The 27,645-nt window shown below is 45.0% G+C and overlaps 1 protein-coding gene across 1 annotated transcript in view; it reads left to right on the top strand.

Annotated features, from left to right (window-relative positions):
* Positions 1–27,645, top strand: part of REC8 (REC8 meiotic recombination protein) — a 241,705-nt gene that overhangs the window by 23,338 nt on the left and 190,722 nt on the right. The window contains exon 3 of the mRNA XM_075828870.1: positions 22,961–23,103. Within this exon, the coding sequence (XP_075684985.1) occupies positions 22,961–23,103 (143 nt within the window). The remainder of the gene's footprint in view (positions 1–22,960; positions 23,104–27,645) is intronic.

Below are 27,645 nucleotides of genomic sequence, written 5' to 3'. Positions count from 1 at the left end.
CAATATCACTGTCTGGCAATGAGCCAGGAAAATATAAATGATTTTCTAATACAGTATTCAAAGTTTTTCCCTATTGCACTGGGTAATGGTATTGAGTGCAAATTCAATATAGACACAATTGCTTCTCCTTGCACTGGATTCTACATTATCAGGACTTAACCATTGAAGCCCCTGTGGTACTACATGATATTACTCACAACTGTCTATGGGTCTGAGCCAATACCAGTCAGTACCTCCCAACTATAATCCCAGACAAATGGGTAACAGAACAACTATTAATCCTCAACAATTTTACACAACTAAATAACAAATGACGCTACAACAAAGCAGTAAGCAGAAGTTTTGTTTTTTCCTCACAGTCCAGCCCAAACTCTTTGCATTTCTAATACTTCACATGTGAGTTACGACTTCTCTCTGCCATGCGCTACGTCACTGCATTCCAAAGGCTTCTCACAATTTTTCCTGGTTAACTATGTATTTGCTGGCAAAAATTCTCTCATGTCTTTCATATCAACAGTTTAAGATCACGTACACACCTGCAATCCTTCATCACACAAAAAGCTTCAACATACCTTTTTGGATCCATCTTGCAACCCACTGACTAAGGAGTCTCGTCCATAGAAGTGACGTTCTGACAGCTGGATTCCAAGGCTTACGCAATACATGTGTGAATGGTGTAAGAATAAGCTCCTTACCTACCGCGGTTTTTGTAATTCACAGATGCAAAGCCAGACCTCTCCAGTGACAGCTTATCAGACGTGCAATCTTCCTGGGTTTTATCGGCACCATTACTGTCGTGGAAATCCATCGCTCAAAATATATTAGACTGAAATTTATACGAGTCCCAACAGACTCTCAAGGCCAGACTCCATTAGTCAGAATCCTAATTAGGATATTTCACCGATATATATCGAGAGACGAGAAGAAAACACACAGACACGCTGAAATGTTCAAAATTCTCATCTGAAGGATTTATTACCAAACTCAAACTGTTAAACTAAAATTCAGAAGGGGTGTAGGCTTGAGGTAAACCAATCAGAGACAATGTAACAATATTTGTTATTCAGTAAAAAGCATACAATAAAATACATCATTATAATTCTTCACACATTATGTTTACAGGTTTCTTATCTCTCTTTTGGACAGAATGTCCTCGTGGAGATGGGGGGAGACCTTCCCTCACGCATACTTGCCATCCCCCCATCTCACTCCCATCTCACTCCCATCTCACTTCCTGTCCATCTTCGCATGGGAACCAAGGTCAAAGATAAAACATACGAAATCAACATTACTTGTATTAAAGGAACAATGACTTTTCTATTCACTACAATAAAACCAAGATGGGAACTCCAGACAAGATGGCTGCTGCATGAAACTAAATCATTTAAACATTATCATCACTTTCACATAATACATATCTTAGTAATTCGGCCTCCTGCTTGATAATTCACAATGTAATTTCATACAGAGAATATAAGCAAATAAATCATCCTTCACAGTACCTACTAAAAGGGTCATTGAATTTAATAGATAGATATGAGAACGGCAACATGGGAACAAAAAACAAACAAATACGTCACCACCCATATGCTCAGCACTGTAACCCTAAGTATATTATATATATATAAAAGTTTTACTTTTGCGTTTTGTTTGAACACACAGTATAATGCCCCTATAGCTGTCCCCACACAGGATAAAGGCCCTATACCTGCCCCCACACAAGATAATGCCCCTATATATGCCCCCACGCAGTATAATGCCTCCCTACACAGTATAAGGCCTGATTTACACGAGCGTGTGCGTTTTGCGCACGCAAAAAAAACGCTGCGTTTTGCGTGCGCAAAAGGCACTTAACAGCTCCATGTGTCATCAGCGTATGATGCGGGGCTGCGTGATTTTCGCGCAGCCGCCATCATTATGACATTCCGCATGTGGTGCTTTTCTGTTTACATTCAGAGTTTGACAGCTGTTGCGCGAATCACGCAGTTCGCACGGAAGTGCTTCCGTGCGGCATGCGTGGTTTTCACTCACACATTGACTTCAATGGGTGCGTGATGCGCGAACAGCGCACAAAGATAGGACATGTCATGAGTTTTTTTCAGCGGACTCACGCTGAGCAAAACTCACGGACTGTCTTCATGCCCCCATAGACTAATATAGGTGCGTACGACATGCGTGAAAAGCACGCGCGTCGCACGCACGTATATCACGCTCGTGTAAACGAGGCCTAATGCTGTAAAGCTGCCCCACACAGTATAATGACCCCATAGCTGCACCTACACAGGATAGTGCCCCTATAGCTGCCCACACAGTATAATGCCCCTATAGCTGACCCACACACAGTATAATGCCCCTATAGCTGACCCACACACAGTATAATGACCCCATAGTGCCACCCACACAGTATAATTCCCCCCATAGCTGCCCCCACACAGGATAATTCTCCTATAGCTGCCCCCACACATTATCATGCTCCCATAGCTTCCCCCACACAGGTTGAGGCCCCTATAGCTACCCCCACATGGGATAACGCTCCTATAGCTGCCCCCACACATTATCATTCTCCCATAGCTTTGAGGCCCCTATAGCTACCCCCACATGGGATAATGCTCCTTTAGCTGTCCTCCTCACATTATAATGCACCCATAGCTGCCCCACACAGTATAATGCCCCTATATCTGCCCCCACACAGTATAGAGTATCTGCCCCCCACACAGGATAAGGTCCCTATAGTTGCCCCCACACAGGATAAGGCTCCTATATCTTCCTCTCAACAGTATAATGCCGCCAATAGCTGCCCCCACTCAGTAAAATGCCCCCATAACTGCCATGATAGCTGCCCTCCACACAGTATAAAGCCCCCATAGCTGCCACCTTACAGTATAATGCCCCACAGCTGCTCCCACGCAGTATACTGCCCCCATAGCTGCCCCAATAGTGGCTAATAAAAATAATAAAATACGTACTCAACTATGCCCGTTCCCACGATGGGTGGAGGAGATCCTTCTGCTCCTCCGGTCTGTACAGTGTGTGGCTTATTGCAGACAGGCGCGATGACGTCACTACATTGTGCCTGTCTGCGCCGAGCTGCTCACGGCATAGGAAATGCTGGAGCAAGGAGCCGTTAGCTCCTTGTTCTAGCATTGAACTCAACTGTATCTGCGTCCTGAGGATGCAGATACAGTTGAAGCAGGGACATCAGTAAGTGGCTCGAGACCCACTGGAGGTCTTCACACGACACCCCCAGGGGGTCGCGACCCACAGTTTGTGAAACAGTGGTCTAATGGAAAGGGGCATGGCTAAAAATGCGCCAAAAATGTCCACAAATTTTGGTACAAAATAAAAATTCATGAACCATGCTAATTAATTAGTGGTATAAGCAGGCACCACTTTGATAAATTTGGCCCATTTTTTGACTGCTTTGCCTTTGTTTACACTGTCTAGAACTTTAGACTGTATTAGTAAATCTGTCCCAGTATATTGGAGAATTTCATGCAAAATGTTTTTGTTTCTCAATAATATCATTGAGGCACACAGCACTGCAGGAGGATATTGCTAATGTCGCTTGTCAGGTTATCCATGCTTTGGAAAACATATGGATGAAATAATTTCCAAAGCTACCAGTGGTAAACCTGCCTCAGAACTGTCCTCGACGTCTGCAGCCTTCTCTCTGTTCTTAATGGTTCAAGTCTTTTCCTAACTTTTCTTTTAGAGGTCATTCTCCTCTCAGAGGTCAGAAAAGAAATTTAGCTTTTCCATGAACTTTAGATGTCCATCCTCCAAGCCTAAGCTCACTTGGCTCAGCATCCCAGTCTCCAAAGACTCTTCTCTTCTACTTTCAACCTGAATGTGTCTCCCGACTTGGGACTGCCGTTTCAGTGGGGGGAAAACTTTTTTGTATTCAAGAGACATTGCTTGCTCATGTGGTAGACAAGAGGTGGTGTCGTCTCGGACACTAGATTGTGCTTCGGTTTCTTTAAAGAGGTTTTTGTTCTCTTGTATTTCAGAAAGTGATTGTTCCAGTTCCTCAGTCAAAACGGTTTCAAGGATTCACCTAATATTTCTTCACAGCCCCAAAAAGGATAAAACAGTCAGATCCATCCTGAATCTGAAGAGGCTGAACTTCTTTGTTCGCGACCATAGGCTTTACAATGTATCCCTGCGGCCAGTGGTCGTATTGCTGGAATAGGGAGAGCACCTTCCTTCCATTGCCATTTGCGATGCTTACCTCCACATCCCCATCACAGGGGCCCACCAACGTTTTCCTAATTTCACTGTCTATTCCCAGCATTTCCAGATTGTTGAAGTGCCCTTCAGTCGGTGTCATCCCTTAATTATATGACCTCTTGGTGAAGGCCCCATCCAGAAAGGGCAAACTTTCCAGTCTGCATATCATCCGGGACACGATGAAGAGATTCGGGTGAGTCATTAACAGAGAGAATTCCCCTCTAGCTCCAGCTCAGTGCATGGAGTATGTTTTTAACATCAGGGTAGCCAATGTTCACCTCCATGGGGACAAGATCAGCTCCATCCCAGCTGCGGTGGCTCTCCTTTGTCAGAAAGCTCTCTCTTCCATCTCATTCTGAATGGTGGTTCTGGGCAAGATAGTTTCGACCCACTAGACCATTCCACACAAGTTTCCTTAAGAGGACAATTCTCATGCGCTGGGATAAGTCTAAGGGTATGTTCACACGCAAACGCAAAATATGTCTGAAATTACGGAGCTGTTTTCAGGCGAAAACAGCTCCTGAATTTCAGACCTTTTGCAAGTACTCGCATTTTTCGCACCGTCTATTACGGACGTAATTGGAGCTGTTTTTCATTGGAGTCAATGAAAAACGGCTCCAAAAATGTCCCAAGAAGTGTTTTGCACTTCTTTGACGCGGGCATATTTTTACGCGTCATCTTTTGACAGCAACACGTAAAATTACACCTCGTCTGAACAGAACATCGTAAAACCCATTGCAAGCAATGGGCAGATGTTTGCAGACGTATGGGAGCCGTCTTTTTAGGCGTAATTCGAGGTGTAGAACTCCCGAATTACGTCTGAAAATAGGCCGTGTGAACATACCCTTAGGGGACACTGGACAAGCGGATTCTCCTGCCTTCTTGGGTGTGCCAGGATTTACTCTGGTGGGGGACCTCACCAGCCATTCTTCAAGGATGTTTCTTTTTCCCCTTTAGTGGCTGATCATCTTGACAAATGCCTGCCTATCTGGGTGGAGAGCAATTTTCAGCCTCCACACAGTAGCGGGCACTTGGTCGCTAGAGGAGACAATCTTACAAATTAACCTTCTGGAAGTTAGAGCCATCTTTCTGGCCCTCTCCCATTAGACTTTACTTCTCCAGGGTTGTCCAGTCCGGGTCCTGACCAACAATTTCAGTGGTCGTCTATCTGATCTATTGAGGCGGCAAAAGAGCCTGACGGCACTGTGGACGTCCTCTCGGGTCCTCCACTGGGCGGAGAATTGTGTCAGCTCTGTCCGCGGTACATGTGCTGGGATTAAACAGTTGGCCCGTAGACTTCTTCAAAGGCTGTATCCGGGGGAATCAAATTTTCAGGGGCGTGGCACCCTAGATGTAGATCTCTTCTTGTCTCAACCACAAGGTTCCAGCCTATGTGGCCAGGGTGCGGGACACCAGGGCCATCGCAGTTGACGCCCTGGTCATTACTTAAAAGGGGTTCTCTTCAGTACTTCATCCGTCCCCTACTGCCCAGAGTTTTCATGAGGATCAAAGTAGAAGACACCCCAGCAATTATGGTGGCTCTAGACTGACATCGTCAAGAAAGTCAATCTACAAAGAGATACCCCATGATGTCTTCCGCTGCGATTCAACCCCTTTACCCAAGGTCCACTGCTCCACCCCACTTTACCTCAGATTCATTTAACGGCATGGCGGTTGAAGCCGAGGTTTTAAGAGTCTCTATGAACCATTCATCTAAACAATGTTAAAGGCCAGGAAGCCTCAAATCAGCCAAGGTATACCACCATACATGGAAGGCTTATTTCTGTTGGTGTCAACAGCGCTGTTTCCATTTTATGGTATGTTCTACACTCAGAATCCTGTACTTCTTTCATTCGGGTCTTGTTCAGGGACTTGGCTTAGCTTCCCTTAAGGGTCAGGTCTCTTCCCTCTCGATCCTTTTTCAGCGAACACTGTTTTTTTGTTCTCAAGTAAAGACTTTTTTCCAACGAGTGGCTCATGCTGTTCCTCCCTTCCGACATCCCACTTAAGTTTCCTTGGGAAAAACAGGAACGGGGAAAAGGAATGTGGAGAGGGGAAGACAAAAAAGAAACATGCGCTCCTCTAAGGTGATATGGCATGAACAAAGTGATGCAGATGGTGCTGTGTGGGACTCTTGGGTATAGGTGAGTCAAACGTATTGAGTGGTACTCGCCCTCTAGGGTTGTGCAGAAAGGTCGGCACAACTCAACTTGATTGCTTCGTATTATAACAGTGTGCAAGCCTCTGGAGGGAACACCAGCGACCGGTAACCACCAAGACGTCCGGTGGAAGATAATATCCGATGGATTACAAAAAATGTGATCACTCCTTCTCGTGGCGCTCCTGTAGTCCTTATTTGAAACTCATAATGTTCCTTTTATTCAGGAGGGAATACTCCATAGTCCTAAGGTGTTTTTGTGGTAAAAAAGTTGTTTAGTTTAAAATGTATAAAAAATATATTCATTTAATTTTAACAGAAATAAAACAAACCGAATAAGAACACGTGACGCGTTTCAACCTAGGACCTAGGTCCTCATCAGGCATAAAAAATACAGAGATTTCTATGATGCTTGAATACTCTTTTCCCGGGTTAAGTTCTATCGGTCTAAGTTCATGGGGGAGTGGTCTTTTCCCTTGGTCATATGACGCACCTATTAGGGAATTTTTCGAAGGAACTACAACAACGGAAATGGGTGCTTTGATTTAGTGATGGATGTTTATGTTTCAATCTTAATTATGATATTGTTATTTTTTACTTGTTGATGTGTTTTAACTCCTTCCCGACTGCCCACCGTCTTTTGACGGCAGGCGGTGCAGGTCCTCAGCCTACAACGACGTCTATTGGCGTCGCTGTAGTTGAGGCTGATGAGCGCTCGTGTGAGCGCTGATCCTCTAAGCAGGAGCTGTAACTAACAGCTCCTGATCCTAGAGAAGCCTCCTGAATACAGCTGGGATCGGAAAACATTCGGACCCCAGCTGTTTAACCCTTTGATTGCCGCGGTCCGTGACCGCGGCATGATCAAAGGGGATTTCCCACTTTGATCACAGCACCGGGATTCCCGTGATGCGGTCAAACACCGGGGAATCCCTCTGCAGTCAGCCCTGGGGATCTACAAAGGACCCCAGGGCTGTCTGTTCCGTTTGCCTGGTGTTCGGGCACACTATGTGCTGCCCTAACAGCAGGCTGTGTCATAGTGACACAGTGTAATGTATTAGCATACAGGAGTATGCTAATACATTATAAGTAAAAAATAAAGTTATAAATAAAGTTATCCCTTAACCCCTTAATGACCAGCCTATTTTAAACCTTAATGACCAAGCCAGTTTTTACGTTTTTCCATCGTCGCATTCCAAGAGCTATAACTTTTTTATTTTTGCATTGACATAGCTGTATAAGCTCTTGTTTTTTGCGGGACATGTTGTATTTTTTTAATAGCACCATTTTGAGGTACATATTATTTATTGATTTTCGTGTCCTAAATCTACGCTGTTTACTGTGTGGTATAAATAACACAACACCTTTATTCAGTGGGTTGTTGCGATTGCAACGATACCAAATTTGTAAAGTTTTTGTATGTTTTACTACTTTTACACAGGGAAAACACTTTTTTTTCAAAATTATTTGTTTTTGTGTCTCCATATTTGAAGAGCCGTAACGTTTTAATTTTTTCGCCGATGCAATTGTAGGAGGGCTTTTTTTTTGCGGGACGACTTGTAGTTTTTATTGGTACCATTTGGGAGTAGATGCGACTTTTTGATCACTTTTTATCAAATTTTTTTCAAAGAGGCTCTGTCACCAGATTTTGCAACCCCTATCTGCTATTGCAGCAGATAGGCGCTGCAATGTAGATTACAGTAACGTTTTTATTTTTTAAAAACGAGCATTTTTGGCCAAGTTATGACCATTTTTGTAATTATGCAAATGAGGCTTGCAAAAGTCCAAGTGGGCGTGTATTATGTGCGTACATCGGGGCGTTTTTAATACTTTCACTAGCTGGGCGCTCTGATGAGAAGTAACATCCTCTTCTCTTCAGAACGCCCAGCTTCTGACAGTGCAGATCTGTGACGTCACTCACAGGTCCTGCATCGTGACGGCCACATCGGCACCAGAGGCTACAGTTGATTCTGCAGCAGCATCAGCGTTTGCAGGTAAGTCGATCTTACCTGCAAACGCTGATGCTGCTGCAGAATCAACTGTAGCCTCTGCTGCCGATGTGGCCGTCACGATGCAGGACCTGTGAGTGACGTCACAGATCTGCACTGTCAGAAGCTGGGCGTTGTGAAGAGAAGTGGATGATACTTCTCTTCACAGCGCCCAGCTAGTAAAAGTATTAAAAACGCCCCGATGTACGCACCTAATACACGCCCACTTGGACTTTTACTTTTCAACACACCCACTTGGATTTTTGCAAGCCTCATTTGCATAACTACAAAAATGGTCATAACTTGGCCAAAAATGCTCGTTTTTTAAAAATAAAAACGTTACTGTAATCTACATTGCAGCGCCTATCTGCTGCAATAGCAGATAGGGGCTGCAAAATCTGGTGACAGAGCCTCTTTAAGGCTGGATTCACAGAAATTTGTTCATGTTTTTTTATTTTATTTTTTACGACGTTCACCGTGCGGGTTAAATGATGTAATAAGTTTATAGTCAGGGTCGTTACGGATGTGGCGATACCAAATATGTGTAACTTTTTTACTTTATTTTGTTTGTTAACAATAAAGCAGTTTGTAAGGGGGAAAAGTGGGTTTTTCGTTTTTTTTTTCACTTTTACTTTTTCACTTTTTATGAAACTTTTTTTTTCACTTTTTTACTAGTCCCACTAGGGGATTTCATCATGCGATCAATACTTCTGTATTGCAGTGTATTATGCCTGTCTGTGTAAAACGACAGGCAGTCCTGGGGGCCTTTATTAGGCCCCCAGCTGCCATCGGAGACACAGACACTCGGCGATCTTATCACCGGGTGTCGGTGGGATGAGAGGGAGCTCCCTCCCTCTCTCCAAAACCACTCAGATGCGGTGCACGCTATTCAGCACAGCATCTGAGGGGTTAAACGGTTGAGATTGATACTAATATCGATCTCACCCGGTCGAGCAGGGACGCCCCCAGCCCTCAGCTACCTCTGGCAGCTGAGAGCAGGGAGATTTGACAGCTCCCTGCTCTGTTTACTTATTCCGATCCAGCGACGTAAAAAGTCTATTGCATCGGAATAAGGCCCGTTAGTGACCAACGTAGAAACATTATGGGCCGGTCACTAACGGGTTAATAGAATTGCAGGAGAAAGGTGGATCTTTCCAGGGGCGCTGCTGTGTGGTAGAAATGATAGGAACAAAGTCCCTCTAATGGGTTAATGGGATTTTAAAAAAAAAGGAACAAAAAAAATAAATAAATAAAAGAAGTCCCAAAAAAAAGTCATTATTTTGCATAAAATATATTTTATTGCCCCTACACTAAATAAAAACAAAAAACCTACACATATTAGGTATCTATACGACCGTAATAACCTGAAGAATTAATCTATTGGGTTATTTAGCGTGAAACGTGAACAGGATAAAAAATAAACAAGAAAAACAATGCTGAGAATCGCTTTCACGTCAATGAAAAAATAAAAAAGTTATGTCTGCTGAAAGGCAGAGAGGCAAAAACAGAAAAATGTAGCTGGTCATTAAAGTGTAGCTAAATGTTCGACAAACTTCTGACATGTCATAGTGACATGTCAGAAGTTTGTATTGGTGGGGGTGTGAGCACGAAGACCCCCACCAATCGCTAGAACGAAGCAGCTGAAGCGTTCGTGTGAGAGCTCAGCCGCTTCGTGACTGTTCGGCTTTTTCCAGAAATAAATGTATCGGAGTACGGGCTCATAGACTTTCTATTGAGTCCGTACACCGATACATTTATTTACGGAAATAGTCAAACAGACACGAAGCGGCTGAGCGCTCACACGAACGCTTCAGCTGCTTCGTTCTAGAGATCGTGGGGGTCTCAGTGCTCGGACCCCCACCAATACAAACTTCTGACATGTCACTATGACATGTCAGAAGTTTGTCGAACATTAAGCTACACTTTAATGACCAGCTACATTTTTCTGTTTTTGCCTCTCTGCCTTTCAGCAGCCATAACTTTTTTATTTTTTCATTGACGTGAAAGCGATTCTCAGCATTGTTTTTCTTGTTTACTTTTCACTATTTTTCACTATGACATGTCAGAAGTTTGTTGAACGTTTAGCTTCACTTTAACTCCTTAACGCCGAAGGACGGATATATCCGTCCTCAGCAGCTGCTAGTTCGCGCAGGAGGACGGATATATCCGTCCTGTGATCGCGCGGGTACTGACACTGTACCCACGCGATCAGCGGCAGGAGCACGGCTGTTATACACAGCCTGGCTCCTGCTGCAACTGCCGGAATCGAAGCGCGCGCCGATTCCGGCAGTTTAACCCATTAAATGCAGCTGTCAATAGTGACAGCGGCATTTAATGTGTTTGACAGAGGGGGAGCTCCCTCTGTCACCCGATCGGCGCCCCCGCAAACAAATCGCGGGTCGCCGTCGGGTTTCCATGACAGCCGGGGGTCTAACAAAGACCCCCAGGTCTGTCTTCAGCATCTGCCTGTTAGGCGATGCCAGAGGCATGACCTAATAGGTTGCCTGTCAGTTTTACACTGACAGGCAATAATGCTTTGGTATACGAAGTATACCAAAGCATTATATATGCGATCGGCACATCGCATAGTGAAGTCCCCTGGTGGGACTAAAAAAAAAAATGTAAAACAGTTAAATAAAGTTTGTGAAAAAAAAAATAAAAAAATTACAGTCAAAGTCAAATAAAACTACTTTTTTGGCCCAAAAAGTGGTTTTATTTAGTAAAACGGTCAAAACAAATCACACATACACATATATGGTATCCCCGCGTTCGTAACAACTTGACCAATAAAATTAACATATTAATTAAACCGCCGGATGAACGGCGTCCAAAAAAAACGCAAAAAACAACGGCAAAATTCTCTCTTTTCTCCCATTCCCCCCATAAAAAATAAAATAAAAGTTAATCTATAAGTCCCATGTACCCCAAAATTATACTAATGAAAACTACACATTGTCCCGCAAAAATCAAGCCCACATACGGCCACATAGATGGAAAAATAAAAAAATGACGGCTCTTGAAATGCGGCGATGCAAAAACAAGTAATTTTTTTCTAAAAGGCTTTTTATTGTGCAAACGTAGAAAAAACATATAAAACCTTTACATATTTGGTATCCCCGTAATCGTGCCGACCCATAGAATAAAGTTAACATGTTATTTACGCTGCACAGTAAACGGCGTAAATTTATAACGTGAAAATTAATGCTGGAATAGCTGCTTATTTTCAATTCTCTCCTAAAATAAAGTTAATAAAAGTTAATCAATATGTTATAAGCATCTAAAAATGGTACAATTACAAAATACAACTCGTCCCGCAAAAAACAAGCCCTTATACGGCTATGTCGACGGAATAAAAAAAGAGTTACGACTCTTGGAATGCGACAGTGAAAAAACAAAAAATAATCCTTGGTCATTAACGTGCAAAATGGCCCGGTCATTAAGGGGTTAAGGCCTTTTCAGGCCCGGTCATTAAGGGGTTAAAGTAAATTGCATTATTTATTATTTTTGTTTGCAGTTTCTGTTTATTATAGGTGATCCTTCTTTCTCTATATGTTCTGTTTCTTTTGATTCTAAAATTGAACTCTCCAGGACATAATAAATAATAATCCTACTTAATTCAAGAGACTAGTAGTTAACCCCTTCCCGCTTTGGCCACTTTTGACCTTCCTGACAGAGCCTCATTTTTCAAATCTGACATATTTCACTTTATGGGGTAATAACTTCGGAATGCTTTTACCTATCCACGGGATTCTGAGAGTGTTTTCTCGTGACACATTGGACTTTATGTTACTGGCAAAATTTGCTCGATATGTTCAGTATTTAATTGTGAAAAACACCAAAATGTAGCAAAAAATTAAAAAAATGTGCATTTTTCTAAAATTTTAATGTATCTGCTTGTAAGACAGGCAGTTATACCACACAAAATTTTTGCTAATTAACATCCCCCATATGTCTACTTTAGATTGGCATCGTTTTTTGAACATCCTTTTATTTTTCTAGAATATTACAAGGCTTAGAACTTTAGCAGCGATTTCTCACATTATCAAGAAAATTTCAAAAGGCTATTTTTACAGGGGCCAGTTCAGTTGTGAAGTGGCTTTGAGGGCCTTATATATTAGAAACCCCCAATAAATCACCCCATTTTAAAAACTTCACCCCTCAAAGTATTTAAAACAGCATTTAGAACGTTTCTTAACTCTTTAGACGTTTCACAGGAATTAAAGCAAAGTAGAGGTGAAATTTACAAATTTCATTTTTTTTTGCAGAAATTCATTTTCAATCAATTTGTTTTGTAACACAGAAAGTTTTACCAGAGAAATGCAACTCAATATTTAATGCCCAGATTCGCCAGTTTTAAGAAATATCCCACATGTGGTCCTAGTGTGCTATTGGACTGAAGCACAGGCCTCAGAATCAAAGAAGCACCTAGTGGATTTTGGGAAGGGCTTCAGTTTTGAAGGCCTGTTGTGGTGCCAAAACGTGACCCAATTTGAAAAAATAGACCCCTAAAGAAAATGATCCACGGGTATAGTGAGCATTTTGAGCGCACAGGTTTATTACAGAAATTATTGGAAGCAGGTCGTGAAAATAAAAATCTACATTCTTTCAAAGAAAATGTAGGTTTAGCTAATTTTTTCTCATTTCCACAAGGACTAAAGGAGAAAAATCACTGCAACATTTGTAAAGCAATTTCTCCAAACTAAAACAATACCCCACATATGGTACTAAATGGCTGTCTGGACGCACGGCAGGGCTTAGAATGGAAGGAGCACCATTTGGCTTTTAGAACTCAAATTTAGCAGGAATGGTTTGGGGAGGCCATGTCGCATTTGCAATGCCCCCGAAGGGACAAAACAGTGAAAACCACCCACAAGTGACCCCATTTTGGAAACGACACCCCTTGAGGAAATTATCTAGGGGTATAGTGAGCATTTTGACCGCCCAGGTTTTTTGCAGAAATTATTGGAATTAGGCCGTGAAAATGAAAATCTACATTCTTTCAAAGAAAATGTAGGTTTAGCTAATTTTTTCTCATTTTCATAAGGACTAAAGGAAAAAAACCACCACAACATTTGTAAAGCAATTTCTCCCGAGTAAAACAATACCCCACATGGGGTACACACAGCAGGGCCTAGAAGGAAAAGAGTGCTATTTGGCTTTTGGAGCTCAAATGTAGCAGGAATAGTGTGCGGAGGCAATGTCGCATTTGCAAAGCCCCTTTAGGACCAAAACAGTGAAAACACTGAAAAAGTGACTCCATTTAAGAAACTACACCCCATGAAGAATTCATCTACGAGTGTAGTGAGCATTTTGACCTCACAGATGTTTCATAGATTTTATTAGAATTGGGCAGTGAAAATAAAAAAACTAATTTTTCTTCAATAAGACGTAGCTTTAGCTCAAAATTTCTAATTTTATCAACAAATAAAGAAAAAAAAGAACCACAAGATTTATAAAGCAATTTCTCCCGAGTACGGCAATACCCCATATGTTGTCATAAAATGCTGTAGGGCTCAGAACAGCAGAACTCAGAAGGGAGGAAGCGCCATTTGGCTTTTGCAGTACAGAATTTGCTGGATTGGTTTCTGGACGCTATGTTGCATTTGCAAAGCACCTGTGGGACCAAAACAGTAGAGACCCCCAGAAGTGACCCTATTTTGGAAACGACACTCCTCAAGGTATTCACCTAGGGGTGTAGTGAGCATGGTAACCCCGCAGGTGTTTTGCAGAAATTAGTGTGCACTCGATGTTGCAGAGTGAAAATGGGATTTTTTCCATAGATATGCCAATATGTGGTGCCCAGCTTGTACCACCATAAAAAGACAGCTCTCTAATTATTATGCTGTGTTTCTCATTTTAGAAACACCCTACATGAGGCACTTATCTTTTGCCTGGACTAGCGACAGGGCTAAGTAGTGAAAGAGTACCATGCGAAGTTGAGGCCTAATTTGGCAACTTACACAGTATTGGTTCACAATTGCAGAGGCTCTGATGTAAAATAATAAAAGAAACCCCTGAGAAGTGACCCCATTTTGGAAACTGCACCCCTCAAGGCATTTATTAAGGGGTGTAGTGAGCATTTTCACTCCACAGGCCTTTTCCATAAATGATTGCGCTGCGGATGGTGCAAAGTAAAAATGAAAATTTTTCCCTAGGTGTGACATTTCAGTGAGAAATATGTTGTGCCCAGCTTGTGCCACAGGAGACTTACACACCAAAAATTGTTAAAAGGGTTCTCCCGGGTATGGCGATGCCATATATGTGGAAGTAAACTGCTGTTTGGGCACACTGTAGGGCTCAGAAGGGAAGGAGCACCATTTGGCTTTTGGAGCGTGGAATTTGCTTGGTAGTATTTTTGTTTGAGTGTTACTGGTATTTCAGTTTAAAATGTGGGGGTACATGTAAGCTGGGAGGAGTACATCAGGGGCATAGTCAGGTGGTATAATAATGGGGTAAAATAATCCATAGATGTGTGTTACGCTGTGAAGCAATCCTTTCTGCACAGGCCACTGTCGCACTGATGAACGGTGTCCTTTTCTATCCCCTTTTGGTCCACACTCTGCACCTTTGCAGTTTGGGGAATTTTGCTGGGAAAGTGTTGTCCTGGTATAATACGGGCACCCTCGCTTTCAGCAGATATGTTTGGGCCCCCTTCTTGGTTCCCTAATTTTAGGGCCTTGATAAGTCGCCTCTTGAAACACAAGAAATGTTCCCCTCAGACCTGCACAATGGCATATTTTTTATTTCCTGACTTATTGGAGCCTTAACTAATTTTATTTTTTCATAGACTTAGTGGTATGAGGGCTGTTTTTTTGCGAGACGAACTATAGTTATTATTGGTACCATTTTGGGGTACATGCGACTTTTTGATCACAGCTTATCCTAAGCCTTTTAGGTTCCGGCACTGAGCGGGGCATAGGAGGCTTCCGTCGCTGGCAGACCAGGAGGCCAGTATTAGTCTCCGGTTGCCATTGCAGCCACCGTAAATTACCACCGGTTACTACGCTTCCCTTTTCTACGTGACATGGTGTGTAGATTTCTTCCAAACATAAGTATTTATGGCTTCTTATCTAAAAAAATATATAAGCTTTAACCAATCTCGTGTACATGAACCTCAATTATTATAATATGGTTTTACTCCGAGTTCTCATGTGAACATTTTTTTTATGTTGTTTCTATGTTTTCGTTAAGGCCGTCAGGGGTCAGCGTTTGTAGTTTAAATATCCAAAATGCTTCTCTTTCATTCAGTGTGGCAATGCGGTTATGAGTTGTTTTGACTATATGTTCTATTGGGGAGATTTTTAATCCAGAGAAAGATGAATTGTGATATCTGAGTAAATGTCTTGAGAGGCTGTGTTTTTGATATCCTATTTTTGCATTAAATCGATGGTTATTTAGTCTACATCGAAGTGGTTGTGTGGTTCAACCCACATATTGCATACCACACTGACATTCAATAACACAGATCACAAACTCTGTGCTGGAGTTCAAAAAGGTTTCAATTTTATAGTCTTCCTTCCAGGGGCGTAACTAGGAAAAACTGGGCCCCATAGCAAACTTTTGACTGGGGCCCCCCCTCCCCTGGGTGTCACACAACCCCTCCTTGTGGATAGTGCCTTTTTTACAGCTCCCCCTTGTAGATAACGCAATACAGCCCCCCTGTAGATAACGCCATACAGCCCACCCTGTAGATAACGCCATACAGCCCACCCTGTAGATAACGCCATACAGCCCCCTGTAAATAACGCAATACAGCCCCCCTGTAGATAACGCCATACAGCCCCCTGTAGATAACGCCATACAGCCCCCTGTAGATAACGCCATACAGCCCACCCTGTAGATAGCGCCATACATCCCCCTGTAGATAACGCCATACAGCCCCCTCTGTAGATAGTGCCATACATCCCCCTGTAGATAACGCCATACAGCCCCCTCTGTAGATAGCGCCATACAGACCCCCCTGTAGATAACGCCATACAGCCCCCTCTGTAGATAGCGCCATACATCCCACTGTAGATAACGCCATACAGCCCCCTTTGTAGATATCTACAGAGGGGTCTGTATGGCGTTATCTACAAAGGGGGCTGTATGGCGTTATCTACAGGGGGGGCTGTATGGCGTTATCTACAGGGGGGCTGTATGGCGTTATCTACAGGGTGGGCTGTATGGCGTTCCCTACAGGGGGGGCTGTATGGCGTTCCCTACAGGGGGGGCTTATGGCGTTCCCCACAGGGGGGGGGCTTATGGCGTTCCCTACAGGGGGGGCTGTATGGCGTTATCTACAGGGGGATGTATGGCGCTATCTACAGAGGGGGCTGTATGGTGTTATCTACAGGGGGGTCTGTATGGCGTTATCTACAAAGGGGGCTGTATGGCGTTATCTACAGGGGGGGCTGTATGGCGTTATCTACAGGGGGGCTGTATGGCGTTATCTACAGGGTGGGCTGTATGGCGTTCCCTACAGGGGGGGCTGTATGGCGTTCCCTACAGGGGGGGCTTATGGCGTTCCCCACAGGGGGGGGGGCTTATGGCGTTCCCTACAGGGGGGGCTGTATGGCGTTATCTACAGGGGGATGTATGGCGCTATCTACAGAGGGGGCTGTATGGTGTTATCTACAGGGGGGTCTGTATGGCGTTATCTACAAAGGGGGCTGTATGGCGTTATCTACAGGGGCTGTATGGCGTTATCTACAGGGGGCTATATGGCGTTATCTACAGAGGGAGCTGTATGGCGTTATCTACAGGGGGGGTCTGTATGGCGTTATCTACAGGGGGGGTCTGTATGGCGTTATCTACAGGGGGGGTCTGTATGGCGTTATCTGCAGAGGGGGCTGTATGGCGTTATCTACAAAGGGGGCTGTATGGCGTTATCTACAGGGGGGCTGTATGGCGTTATCTACAGGGGCTGTATGGCGTTATCTACAGGGTGGGCTGTATGGCGTTCCCTACAGGGGGGGCATATGGCGTTCCCCACAGGGGGGGCTTATGGCGTTCCCCACAGGGGGGGCTTATGGCGTTCCCTACAGGGGGGGCTGTATGGCGTTATCTACAGGGGGATGTATGGCGCTATCTACAGAGGGGGCTGTATGGTGTTATCTACAGGGGGGTCTGTATGGCGTTATCTACAAAGGGGGCTGTATGGCGTTATCTACAGGGGGCTGTATGGCGTTATCTACAGAGGGGGCTGTATGGCGTTATCTACAGAGGGGGCTGTATGGCGTTATCTACAGGGGGGGTCTGTATGGCGTTATCTACAGGGGGGGTCTGTATGGCGTTATCTACAGGGGGGTCTGTATGGCGTTATCTGCAGAGGGGGCTGTATGGCGTTATCTACAGGGGGGATGTATGGCGTTATCTACAGGGGGCTGTATGGCGTTCTCTACAGAGGGGCTGTATGGCGTTATCTACAGGGGGGGTCTGTATGGCGTTATCTACAGGGGGGGTCTGTATGGCGTTATCTACAGAGGGGGCTGTATGGCGTTATCTACAGGGGGTCTGTATGGCGTTCTCTACAGGGGGGGCTGTATGGCGTTATCTACAGAGGGGGCTGTATACGCCATACAGCCCCCCTGTAGAGAACGCCACACAGCCCCCCTGTAGAGAACGCCATACCGCCCCCCCTGTAGGGAATGCTATACAGCCTCCCCTGTAGGGAACGCCATATAGCCCCCCCTGTAGGGAACGCCATACAGCCCCCCCTGTAGGGAACGCCATACAGCCCCCCTGTGGGGAACGCCATAAGCCCCCCCTGTAGGGAACACCATACAGCCCCCCTGTAGGGAACGCCATACAGCCCCCCCTGTAGGGAACGCCATACAGCCCCCCCTGTAGGGAATGCCTTACAGCCCCCCCCTGTAGGGAACGCCATACAGCCCCCCCTGTGGGGAACGCCATAAGCCCCCCCTGTGGGGAACGCCATAAGCCCCCCCTGTGGGGAACGCCATACAGCCCCCCCTGTAGGGAACGCCATACAGCCCCCCCTGTAGGGAAAGCCATACAGCCCCCCCTGTGGGGAACGCCATAAGCCCCCCCTGTGGGGAACGCCATAAGTCCCCCCTGTAGGGAACGCCATACAGCCCCCCCCCTGTAGGGAACGCCATACAGCTCCCCCCCTGTAGGGAACGACATAGAGCCCCCCCCTGTAGGGAACGCCATACAGCCCCCCCTGTAGGGAACGCCATACAGCCCCCCCCTGTAGGGAACGCCATACAGCGTCCCCCCTCCCAAAAAAATTTAACCTACAGTGTGTCCTACAAAAGACATGCATCCGCTATCCACAGGACAGGGGATACATGTGTGATCGCTGGCAGCGATAAGGAGAACGGGGGACCAAAAGTCCCCCCAAGTTCTCCATGACTAACCTCTGACTTCCGGCGTCTGCGCAGCTCAATAAAAACGAAAGGAGCGCTGGTCACGCATGCGCACAAGCGCGACCGGCGCTTCATTCATTTCTACGGAGCTGTCGACACAGACCCCGGAAGTCCAAGGTTTGTGATGGAGAACTTCAGGGGACTTTCAGTACCCTGTTCTCCCTATCAATGCCAGCGATCACACATGTATCCCCTATCCTGTGGATATCCTGTGGAGAGGGGATACATGTCTTTTGTTTAATGGCAGAGCGGGGAGATACCTCCCTGCTCTGCCGTAGTGTTCAGTGGCGTCGCGCTGTAGCAGCCATAGCGGCTGCTAGCGGAGCCTCCGGCCATGGTGGGGGCCCGTGCCAGCGGGCGACACGGGCCCCCTCATGCCGCGGGCCCCGTAGCAGCCGCTACGGCTGCTACGGCGGTAGTTACGCCACTGCTTCCTTCGTTATATTTGCTATTATAAATTTACGTCCATGGTCTATACTCTCACAACAAAGACATTTGCTCCTTCCACATCTGAAAATCCCCACTATAGACTCCGGATTAAAAATCTCCCCAATAGAACACAGTGAAAACAGCTCATAACTACATTGTCAAACTGAATGAAAGAGAAGCATTTTGGATATTTAAACTACAAACGCTGACCCCTGACATAAAATAAAATTTCACATGAGAACTCGGAGTAAAACCATATTATAATAATTAAGGACCATGTACACGAGATTGGTTAAAGTTTATATTTTTTTTAGATAAGAAGCATTACGTTTGGAAGAAATCTACACACCATGTCACGTAGAAAAGGGAAGAGTAGTAATCGTTAACAAAACAGTGCACAATCCAGCAAAATATTCCTCTTCATTTTGGGGTTCTATAAACCGGCTCTTCCAAAAACAGGCTTTTCATCATTCTGCAGGTCCATATTCCTGGCCAGATCAGTCGCCGCAGATAGGTAGATCTATCATCCTTGTAGTAACGTTACATTAGGGTCATCCTTGTGGGATCACATGACACAGTTTGTGATCAACCAATCAGCATTTAGAGTATCCGTAGTCACCACGACAGCAACTCCTTTTTCCATTCATCTAGCAACAAATAGAGCCGTGGAGTCATGGTTACGAGAATGCTTTTTGAAGCATAAACGCTAAGGCCTCATGCACACGACCGTAAAAACTCCCGTTATTACGGGTCGTAATTACGACCCCTAATAACGGGCTCATAGACTTCTATTGGCGACGGGTGCCTTCCCGTTTTCTCACGGGAAGGTGCCCGTGCCGTTGAAAAAGATAGAACATGTCCTATTTCAGGCCGTAATAACGGCACGGACAGTCCATAGAAGTCTATGGAGCTCTCGTAATGACGGGTGGCTACATGTGTGCACCCGTCATTACGGCAGCGTTGCTAAGCGACGTCAGTAAATAGTCACTGTCCAGGGAGCTGAAAGAGTTAACTGATCGGCAGTAACTCTTTCAGCACCCTGGACAGTGACTACCGATCAGAATAAACCTGTAAAAAATAAAAATAAAAGACGTTCATACTTACCGAGAACTTCCTGCTTCCTCCAGTCCGGTCTCCAGCCCGTTGCCTTGGTGACGCGTCCCTCTCGACATCCGGCCCGACGTCCTGGATGACGTTTCAGGCCATGTGACCGCTGCAGCCAATCACAGGTCAATCACAGGCTGCAGCGGTCACATGGACTGCCGCGTCATCCAGGGATGTCGGGCTGGATGTGAAGAGAGGCGCGTCACCAAGACAACGGCCGGTAAGTATGAATTTCTTTAACTTTTATTACAGAAAGGGCTGTCCCTTCTCTCTATCCTGCACTGATAGAGAGAAGGGGCTGCCGATTAGTGCAGTGCTATTTTGCCGCCAAAAACGTGCTCGTAAATACGGGTGGAATACGGGTGACACCGGACCCATATTTATGAGCATGGGTTCGTAAATACTGGTGCAAAACGGGTGGAATACGTGTGACACCGGACCCGTATTTACGCCAGTATTTACGGGTGGGAAAAAATACGGTCGTGTGCATGAGGCCTTAGAACGTATTTTAGAATCAAAAGGAACAGAACATATAGAGAAAGAACGGATCACCTATAATAAACAGAAACTGCAAACAAAAATAAATAATGCAATTTACTTAGAAAACACATCAACAAGTAAAAAATAACAATATCATAATTTAGATTGAAACATAATAATTCATCCCTAAATCAAAGCACCCATTTCCTTTGTTGTAGTTCCTTTGAAAAATTCCCTAATAAGTGCGTCATATGACCAAGGGAAAAGACCACTCCCCCATGAACTTGGACCCATAGCACTGGACCCAGTCTTATTCAACCGGGAAAAGAGTATTTAAACCTCATAGAAATCTCTGTATTTTTTATGCCTGATGAAGACCTAGGTCCTAGGTTGAAACGCGTTGCATGTTCTTATCCGGTTTGTTTTATTTCTGTTAAAATGAAATGCATATATTTTTTATATATTTTTAAATAAACAACTTTTTTACCACGAAAACACCTAAGGATTACGGAGTCATCCCTCCTGAATAAAAGGAACATTATGAGTTTCAAATATGGACTACAGGATCGTCACGAGAAGGAGTGATCACATTTTTTGTTAGCCATTGGACATCCCACTTAACAATGGGATCCCAACAGGTTCTGAATGCTCTTTAGTTTTCTACCTTTGAACACATATGCAAATTATTGCTACTGCTCCGTTCCTGGAAGGTTAATTTGCTTGTGGCCATTACGTCTATTAAGCGGGTTCTGGAACTGACTGCTCTGCTCTGCAAGTCTCCTTTTCTGATTATCCAGTAAGTATAAAATGGTGTTCCGTTCTGTCCCGTCCTTTCTTTCAAAAGTGGTCTCTATCAACCACATCAACAAGGAGATAGTCCTTCCTTCCTTTAGCCTCTCTCCATCTAATCCGATGGAGCGGCCTTTACACTGTCTTGATGTGGTTAGAGCGGTCCACTTCTAACTTGCCCTGACAAAGTCGATTTGCGCTCTGACTCTCTTTTTGTTCTTTCTGAAGGGTCGCATAAGGGGTTTGTGACAACCAAAGCCATCATTGGATCCAGACAGTGACATTGGAGCTATGGAAAAAAGTTCTCACCCTTCGGGTCACTGCCCATTCCACAAGGGCTGTTGGTGCCTACTTGGCAGTATGGCATCAAGCTTTAGAGCTTTAGTTGCTCAGGTTTGTAAGGCTAATACCATGGTTTCGGTGCACGCCTTCATTCTATGGGGGTAATTTAGAGATGTGACAGTTCACTGTTGGCGAAAGTACAGCAAGCTTGTCCTATAACAAAGGTCACATTGCATCTGTGTACCTTGCTCCCATAAAGCAGTACACCATATAAAGACAGTTCGAACATTGACGTTTTTTTAACTAAAAAAAACAACATAAACGCATAAAATCAACGTTGCTAGCCTGACTTACTTTGTCAAGATTGAGGTCTTTTTACCTATTGGTACTATCAAGTACTGGTTGTCTGAGGGTATGTGCACACGTATTGACCAAAAACGTCTGAAAATACAGAGCTGTTTTCAAGGGAAAACAGACTCTGCTTTTCAGACGTTTTTTGAGCAACTCGCGTTTTTCGCTGCATTTTTCGCTGCGTTTTCGCGGCGTTTTTTACGTCCGTTTTTGGAGCTGTTTTCATTGGAGTCTATGAGAAAACAGCTCCAAAAACGTCCAAAGAAGTGTCCTGCACTTCTTTTTACGAGGCGTAATTTTACGCGTCGTAATTGCCGTACGATGCGTAAAATTACGCGTCGTGGGAACAATACAGCGTTATACCCATAGAAAGTAATGGGCAGATGTTTGACAACGTATTTGAGACGTATTTTCAGACGTAAAACGAGGCAGAAAACGCCTCGTATACGTCTGAAAATAGGTCGTTTGAACCCAGCCTAAATTAGGATCCAGACATTGGCATAGGTATAAGAGGGGTGGAGGTAGCAGTAGCAACCAGACCCTGATGCCTGAGGGGGCACGAAGACCACATAAGAAGACACCAGTATTAGAAATGCCACATGGTTCTTGGGGGACCCTGTTACAGATTTTGCATTTGGGGCCTCAGGAGCTTCAAATTATGCCATTTGACCCAGAATATATTGTCTTTTTAATTTTTTTTTCTTATAAATAAGACAGCCTTGCATCCTTATAATATCATTTATATTATTTAATTAGGTATTGTATGTTTCTCTGTCTCCTTACAGTGAGAAAATCGTTCAATATATTCTTCAGCAGGTCCCGCCTCCATACCGTGGTTCTCCCTTACCTCGGCTATCATTGTATCTTTCTGCACAGCTCAGCTATGGAGTAGTGTGTGTTTATCACCGACAATGTGACCTGCTTATAGGTAAGAAAGCTTTGTACTTTCAACATAGTAAACACCAGCTTACATTTATTAGTGTATTTCGTGGTGTTATATATCCCCCACCTGGATAATGGTTAATTCACTTCTCCGTAGTAATAGAATAATGAAAAAAATAGATCCGGAGTACTAAAATATAACTTTTACTAGTATGAATAAAATAGGTATAAACAGATATATAAACAATAGGAGGAACCCATTTGCCAATACTGCATACATATACTTAATTGTTTCCCATCGTTTCAAATTGTTGTCAAAAATATTTTTGTATTGACAGCAGATAATGATCAGTCCGCCTTTATAAGGTTTCCCAATTTAGAATGGTTCTTTTGGTCACATATGGAGGAAAGGAATGTTGGGACAAATGTCCTCCTACCCCGTTTCTGTCGGTAAATAGTCCTCCACATCAAAGTGTCCAGAAATAGTGTTACGTCCTCTCCTGGATGGTGAAAGAGCGACAGGTGGGTCTCCCTGGGGTAATGAATGCTTGACGTCATGTTTTTCTGTTAATTCTATTTCTCCCCCTGAGGAGGTGAACACGCTACCTGAGTTTGTTCAGGACTTCGCTGATGTTTTCTCTAAGGAGGCCTGCGAAGTGTTACCTCCTCATAGAGAATACGATTGCGCTATCGATTTGGTACCAGGATCTAAGCTCCCTAAGGGTAGGATATTTAATCTCTCTTGTCCCGAACGTGAAGCCATGAGAGAGTATATCCAGGAATGCCTGGCCAAGGGTTACATTCGCCCCTCTACTTCTCCGGTAGGTGCTGGCTTCTTCTTCGTAGGGAAGAAGGATGGTGGTCTTAGGCCATGCATTGACTACCATAACTTGAATAAGGTCACTGTAAGGAACCAGTATCCCCTTCCTTTGATTCCTGATCTCTTTAATCAGGTTCAGGGGGCCCAATGGTTCTCTAAGTTTGATCTACGGGGGGCGTATAACCTTATCCGCATCAAAGAGGGGGATGAGTGGAAGACTGCGTTTAACACGCCCGAAGGTCATTTCGAATACCTCGTCATGCCCTTTGGGTTGTGTAATGCTCCCGCGGTCTTCCATAATTTCATAAATGAGATTTTAAGAGATTACCTGGGGGTATTTCTTGTAGTGTACCTTGATAACATACTTGTGTTTTCCAAGGACTGGTCCTCCCACATTGAGCATGTCAGGAAGGTGCTCCAGGTCCTTCGGGAAAACAAACTGTTTGCGAAGACCGAAAAATGTGTGTTTGGGGTGCAGGAGATACCATTTTTGGGTCAAATCCTCACTCCTCATGAATTCCGCATGGACCCCGCCAAGGTCCAGGCTGTGGCGGAATGGGTCCAACCTGCCTTCCTGAAGGCGTTACAGTGCTTCTTGGGGTTCGCTAATTATTACAGGAGATTTATTGCTAACTTCTCGGTCATCGCTAAGCCTCTTACGGATCTCACTCGCAAGGGTGCTGATCTCCTCCGCTGGCCTCCTGAGGCTGTCCAGGCTTTTGAGGTCCTTAAGAAGTGCTTTATCTCGGCCCCGGTGCTGGTTCAGCCCAACCAAATGGAGCCATTTATCGTGGAGGTTGACGCGTCCGAGGTGGGAGTGGGGGCTGTCTTGTCCCAGGGTACCAGGTCCCTCACCCATCTCCGTCCCTGTGCCTACTTCTCCAGGAAGTTTTCGCCCACTGAGAGTAACTATGATATTGGCAACCGCGAACTCTTAGCCATTAAATGGGCATTTGAAGAGTGGCGCCACTTCCTGGAGGGGGCTAGGCACCAGGTAACGGTCCTTACCGACCACAAGAATCTGGTTTTCCTAGAATCTGCCCGAAGGCTAAACCCGAGACAAGCTCGATGGGCGTTATTTTTTACCAGATTCAACTTTTTGGTTACCTATAGGGCTGGGTCTAAAAATATTAAGGCTGATGCACTGTCGCTTAGCTTCATGGCCAGCCCTCCTTCGGAGGAAGATCCTGCTTGTATTTTGCCTCCAGGTATAATCATTTCCTCTATTGATTCTGATTTAGTCTCTGAAATTGCTGCTGATCAAGGTTCAGCTCCCGGGAACCTTCCTGAGAACAAGCTGTTTGTTCCCCTGCAATTCCGGGTAAGGGTACTTAGGGAAAATCATGACTCCGCACTATCTGGTCATCCAGGCATCCTGGGTACCAAACACCTCATTGCCAGAAACTATTGGTGGCCTGGGTTGCCTAAAGACGTTAAGGCCTATGTCGCCGCTTGTGAGGTTTGTGCTGGGTCCAAGACTCCAAGGTCCCGACCAGCGGGCTTACTACGTTCTTTGCCCATTCCCCAGAGACCTTGGACACATATCTCCATGGATTTTATCACCGATTTGCCTCCATCTCAAGGCAAGTCGGTGGTGTGGGTGGTAGTAGACCGCTTCAGTAAGATGTGCCACTTTGTGCCCCTCAAGAAACTACCCAATGCTAAGACGTTAGCTACCTTGTTTGTCAAACACATCCTGCGTCTCCATGGGGTCCCTGTCAGTATTGTTTCTGACAGAGGGGTACAATTTGTTTCTTTGTTTTGGAGAGCCTTCTGTAAAAAGTTGGAGATTGATCTGTCCTTCTCCTCTGCCTTCCATCCTGAAACTAATGGCCAAACTGAGAGGACTAATCAGTCTCTAGAACAATATTTAAGGTGTTTTATCTCTGACTGTCAATATGATTGGGTCTCATTCATTCCCCTCGCCAAATTTTCCCTTAATAACCGGGTCAGTAACTCGTCAGGGGTCTCCCCCTTTTTCTGTAATTTTGGGTTTAATCCACTGTTCTCCTCCATTTCACCTGGTAGTTCCGACAATCCCGAAGTAGAGGTCGTTCATCGGGAACTGTGCACAGTCTGGGCCCAGGTTCAGAAGAACCTAGAGGCGTCCCAGAGCATACAAAAAACTCAGGCAGATAGAAGACGTTCTGCTAACCCCTTGTTTATGGTCGGGGATCTGGTGTGGCTATCGTCAAAGAACTTGCGCCTTAAAGTCCCGTCCAAGAAGTTATAGGGCCGTACAAGGTCATTGAAGTCCTCAATCCTGTCTCCTTCCGACTGGAGTTGCCCCCATCTTTTCGAGTACACGACGTGTTTCATGGCTCCCTCCTTAAACGCTGCTCCCCGTCCTTGGCTCCCTTGAGGAAACCTCCTGTCCCCGTTCTCACCCCTGAGGGGGTAGAATTCGAGGTGGCGAAGATTGCGGACAGCAAGATGGTCCAAGGCTCCCTCCAGTACCTGGTCCATTGGAGAGGATACGGGCCTGAGGAGAGGACTTGGGTACCCGCCCGGGATGTTCACGCTGGGGTATTGGTCAGGAGGTTCCACCTTCGTTTCCCCAATAAACCAGGTCCATCTAGAAAGGGTCCGGTGGCCCCTCATAATAGGGGGGGTACTGTTAAGGATCTGCCAGGCACAGCTTCTGTATCTACGCCCATAGGTAATCAGTCTGCACCTGCTTCTATGTCTGTGAGACTGACTCCATCTTCCACCACTCAGGATGGCAGGCTTAAGAGTGGGAGAGCCTATCACAGCCTGGCCAGACGGAGCTAGCTCCCGCCCTCTGTCTATTTATACCTGCCTTTCCTGTTCCTCCTTTCTTGTGATTCTTCTCGTTTGGTTTCCTGGCCCTGCTGCAGCTTCTTGAACTACTTGTCCCTGCTTCATTTTGACCCTGGCTTACTGACTACTCTCCTGCTCTGCATTTGGTACCTCGTACACTCCTGGTTTGACTCGGCTTGTTCACTACTCTCCTGCTCTGCGTTTGGTACCTCGTACACTTCTGGTTTGACTCGGCTCGTTCACCACTCTTGTTGCTCACGGTGTTGCCGTGGGCAACTGCCCCTTTTCCCTTGCTTCTGTGTACCCTTGTCTGTTTGTCTGTCGTGCACTTATTGAGCGTAGGGACCGTCGCCCAGTTGTACACTGTCGCCTAGGGCGGGTCGTTGCAAGTAGGCAGGGATTGAGTGGCGGGTAGATTAGGGCTCACTTGTCTGTTTCCTTACCCCCATCATTACAGTAAGTACCCATTTTGTCAACTTTCATTATCATACTGTTTGTCATAAAGGAATTTGGTGCTGTTTAGATGCATATTTTTTTTTAGCCAAAGAACTCCGTCCTTTGGATAATAAAGCATATCAAACTCTGCACTAGAGATGTCACGATACCAGAATTTGGACTTCGATACCGATACTTCGTGTAGTATTGCGATTTCGATACCAATTCGATACTTTGCCAACAGTAATAATAAAAAAACATTTTCTGATGTGAGGCACGTGGTGTTATGATGAATTTAACCTCCACGTGCTTCACATTTATAGTAATTAACCCCATCTCAGTCATAATGGGTTAATGTGTAAGGTACATGATGGGGTTAATTACTATTAATGTGAGGCATGTGGAGGTTAAATTCATCGCACCTCGTGCCTCACAATAATAAGTGATAGAAAGCCGTTTTTATATTATCTTTTACAGCGTACACATCATAAATGATGCAAAAAAAATTGTTGTGCAGGTTATTACGGCCACGCCAATACTGAATTTGTGTAT

This window comes from Rhinoderma darwinii, chromosome 1 (assembly GCF_050947455.1).
Source record: "Rhinoderma darwinii isolate aRhiDar2 chromosome 1, aRhiDar2.hap1, whole genome shotgun sequence".
In the NCBI taxonomy this organism is placed as follows: domain Eukaryota; kingdom Metazoa; phylum Chordata; class Amphibia; order Anura; family Rhinodermatidae; genus Rhinoderma; species Rhinoderma darwinii.
Note: the sequence above shows the minus strand (reverse complement) of the source record. Positions and strands in the feature narration are given on the sequence as shown.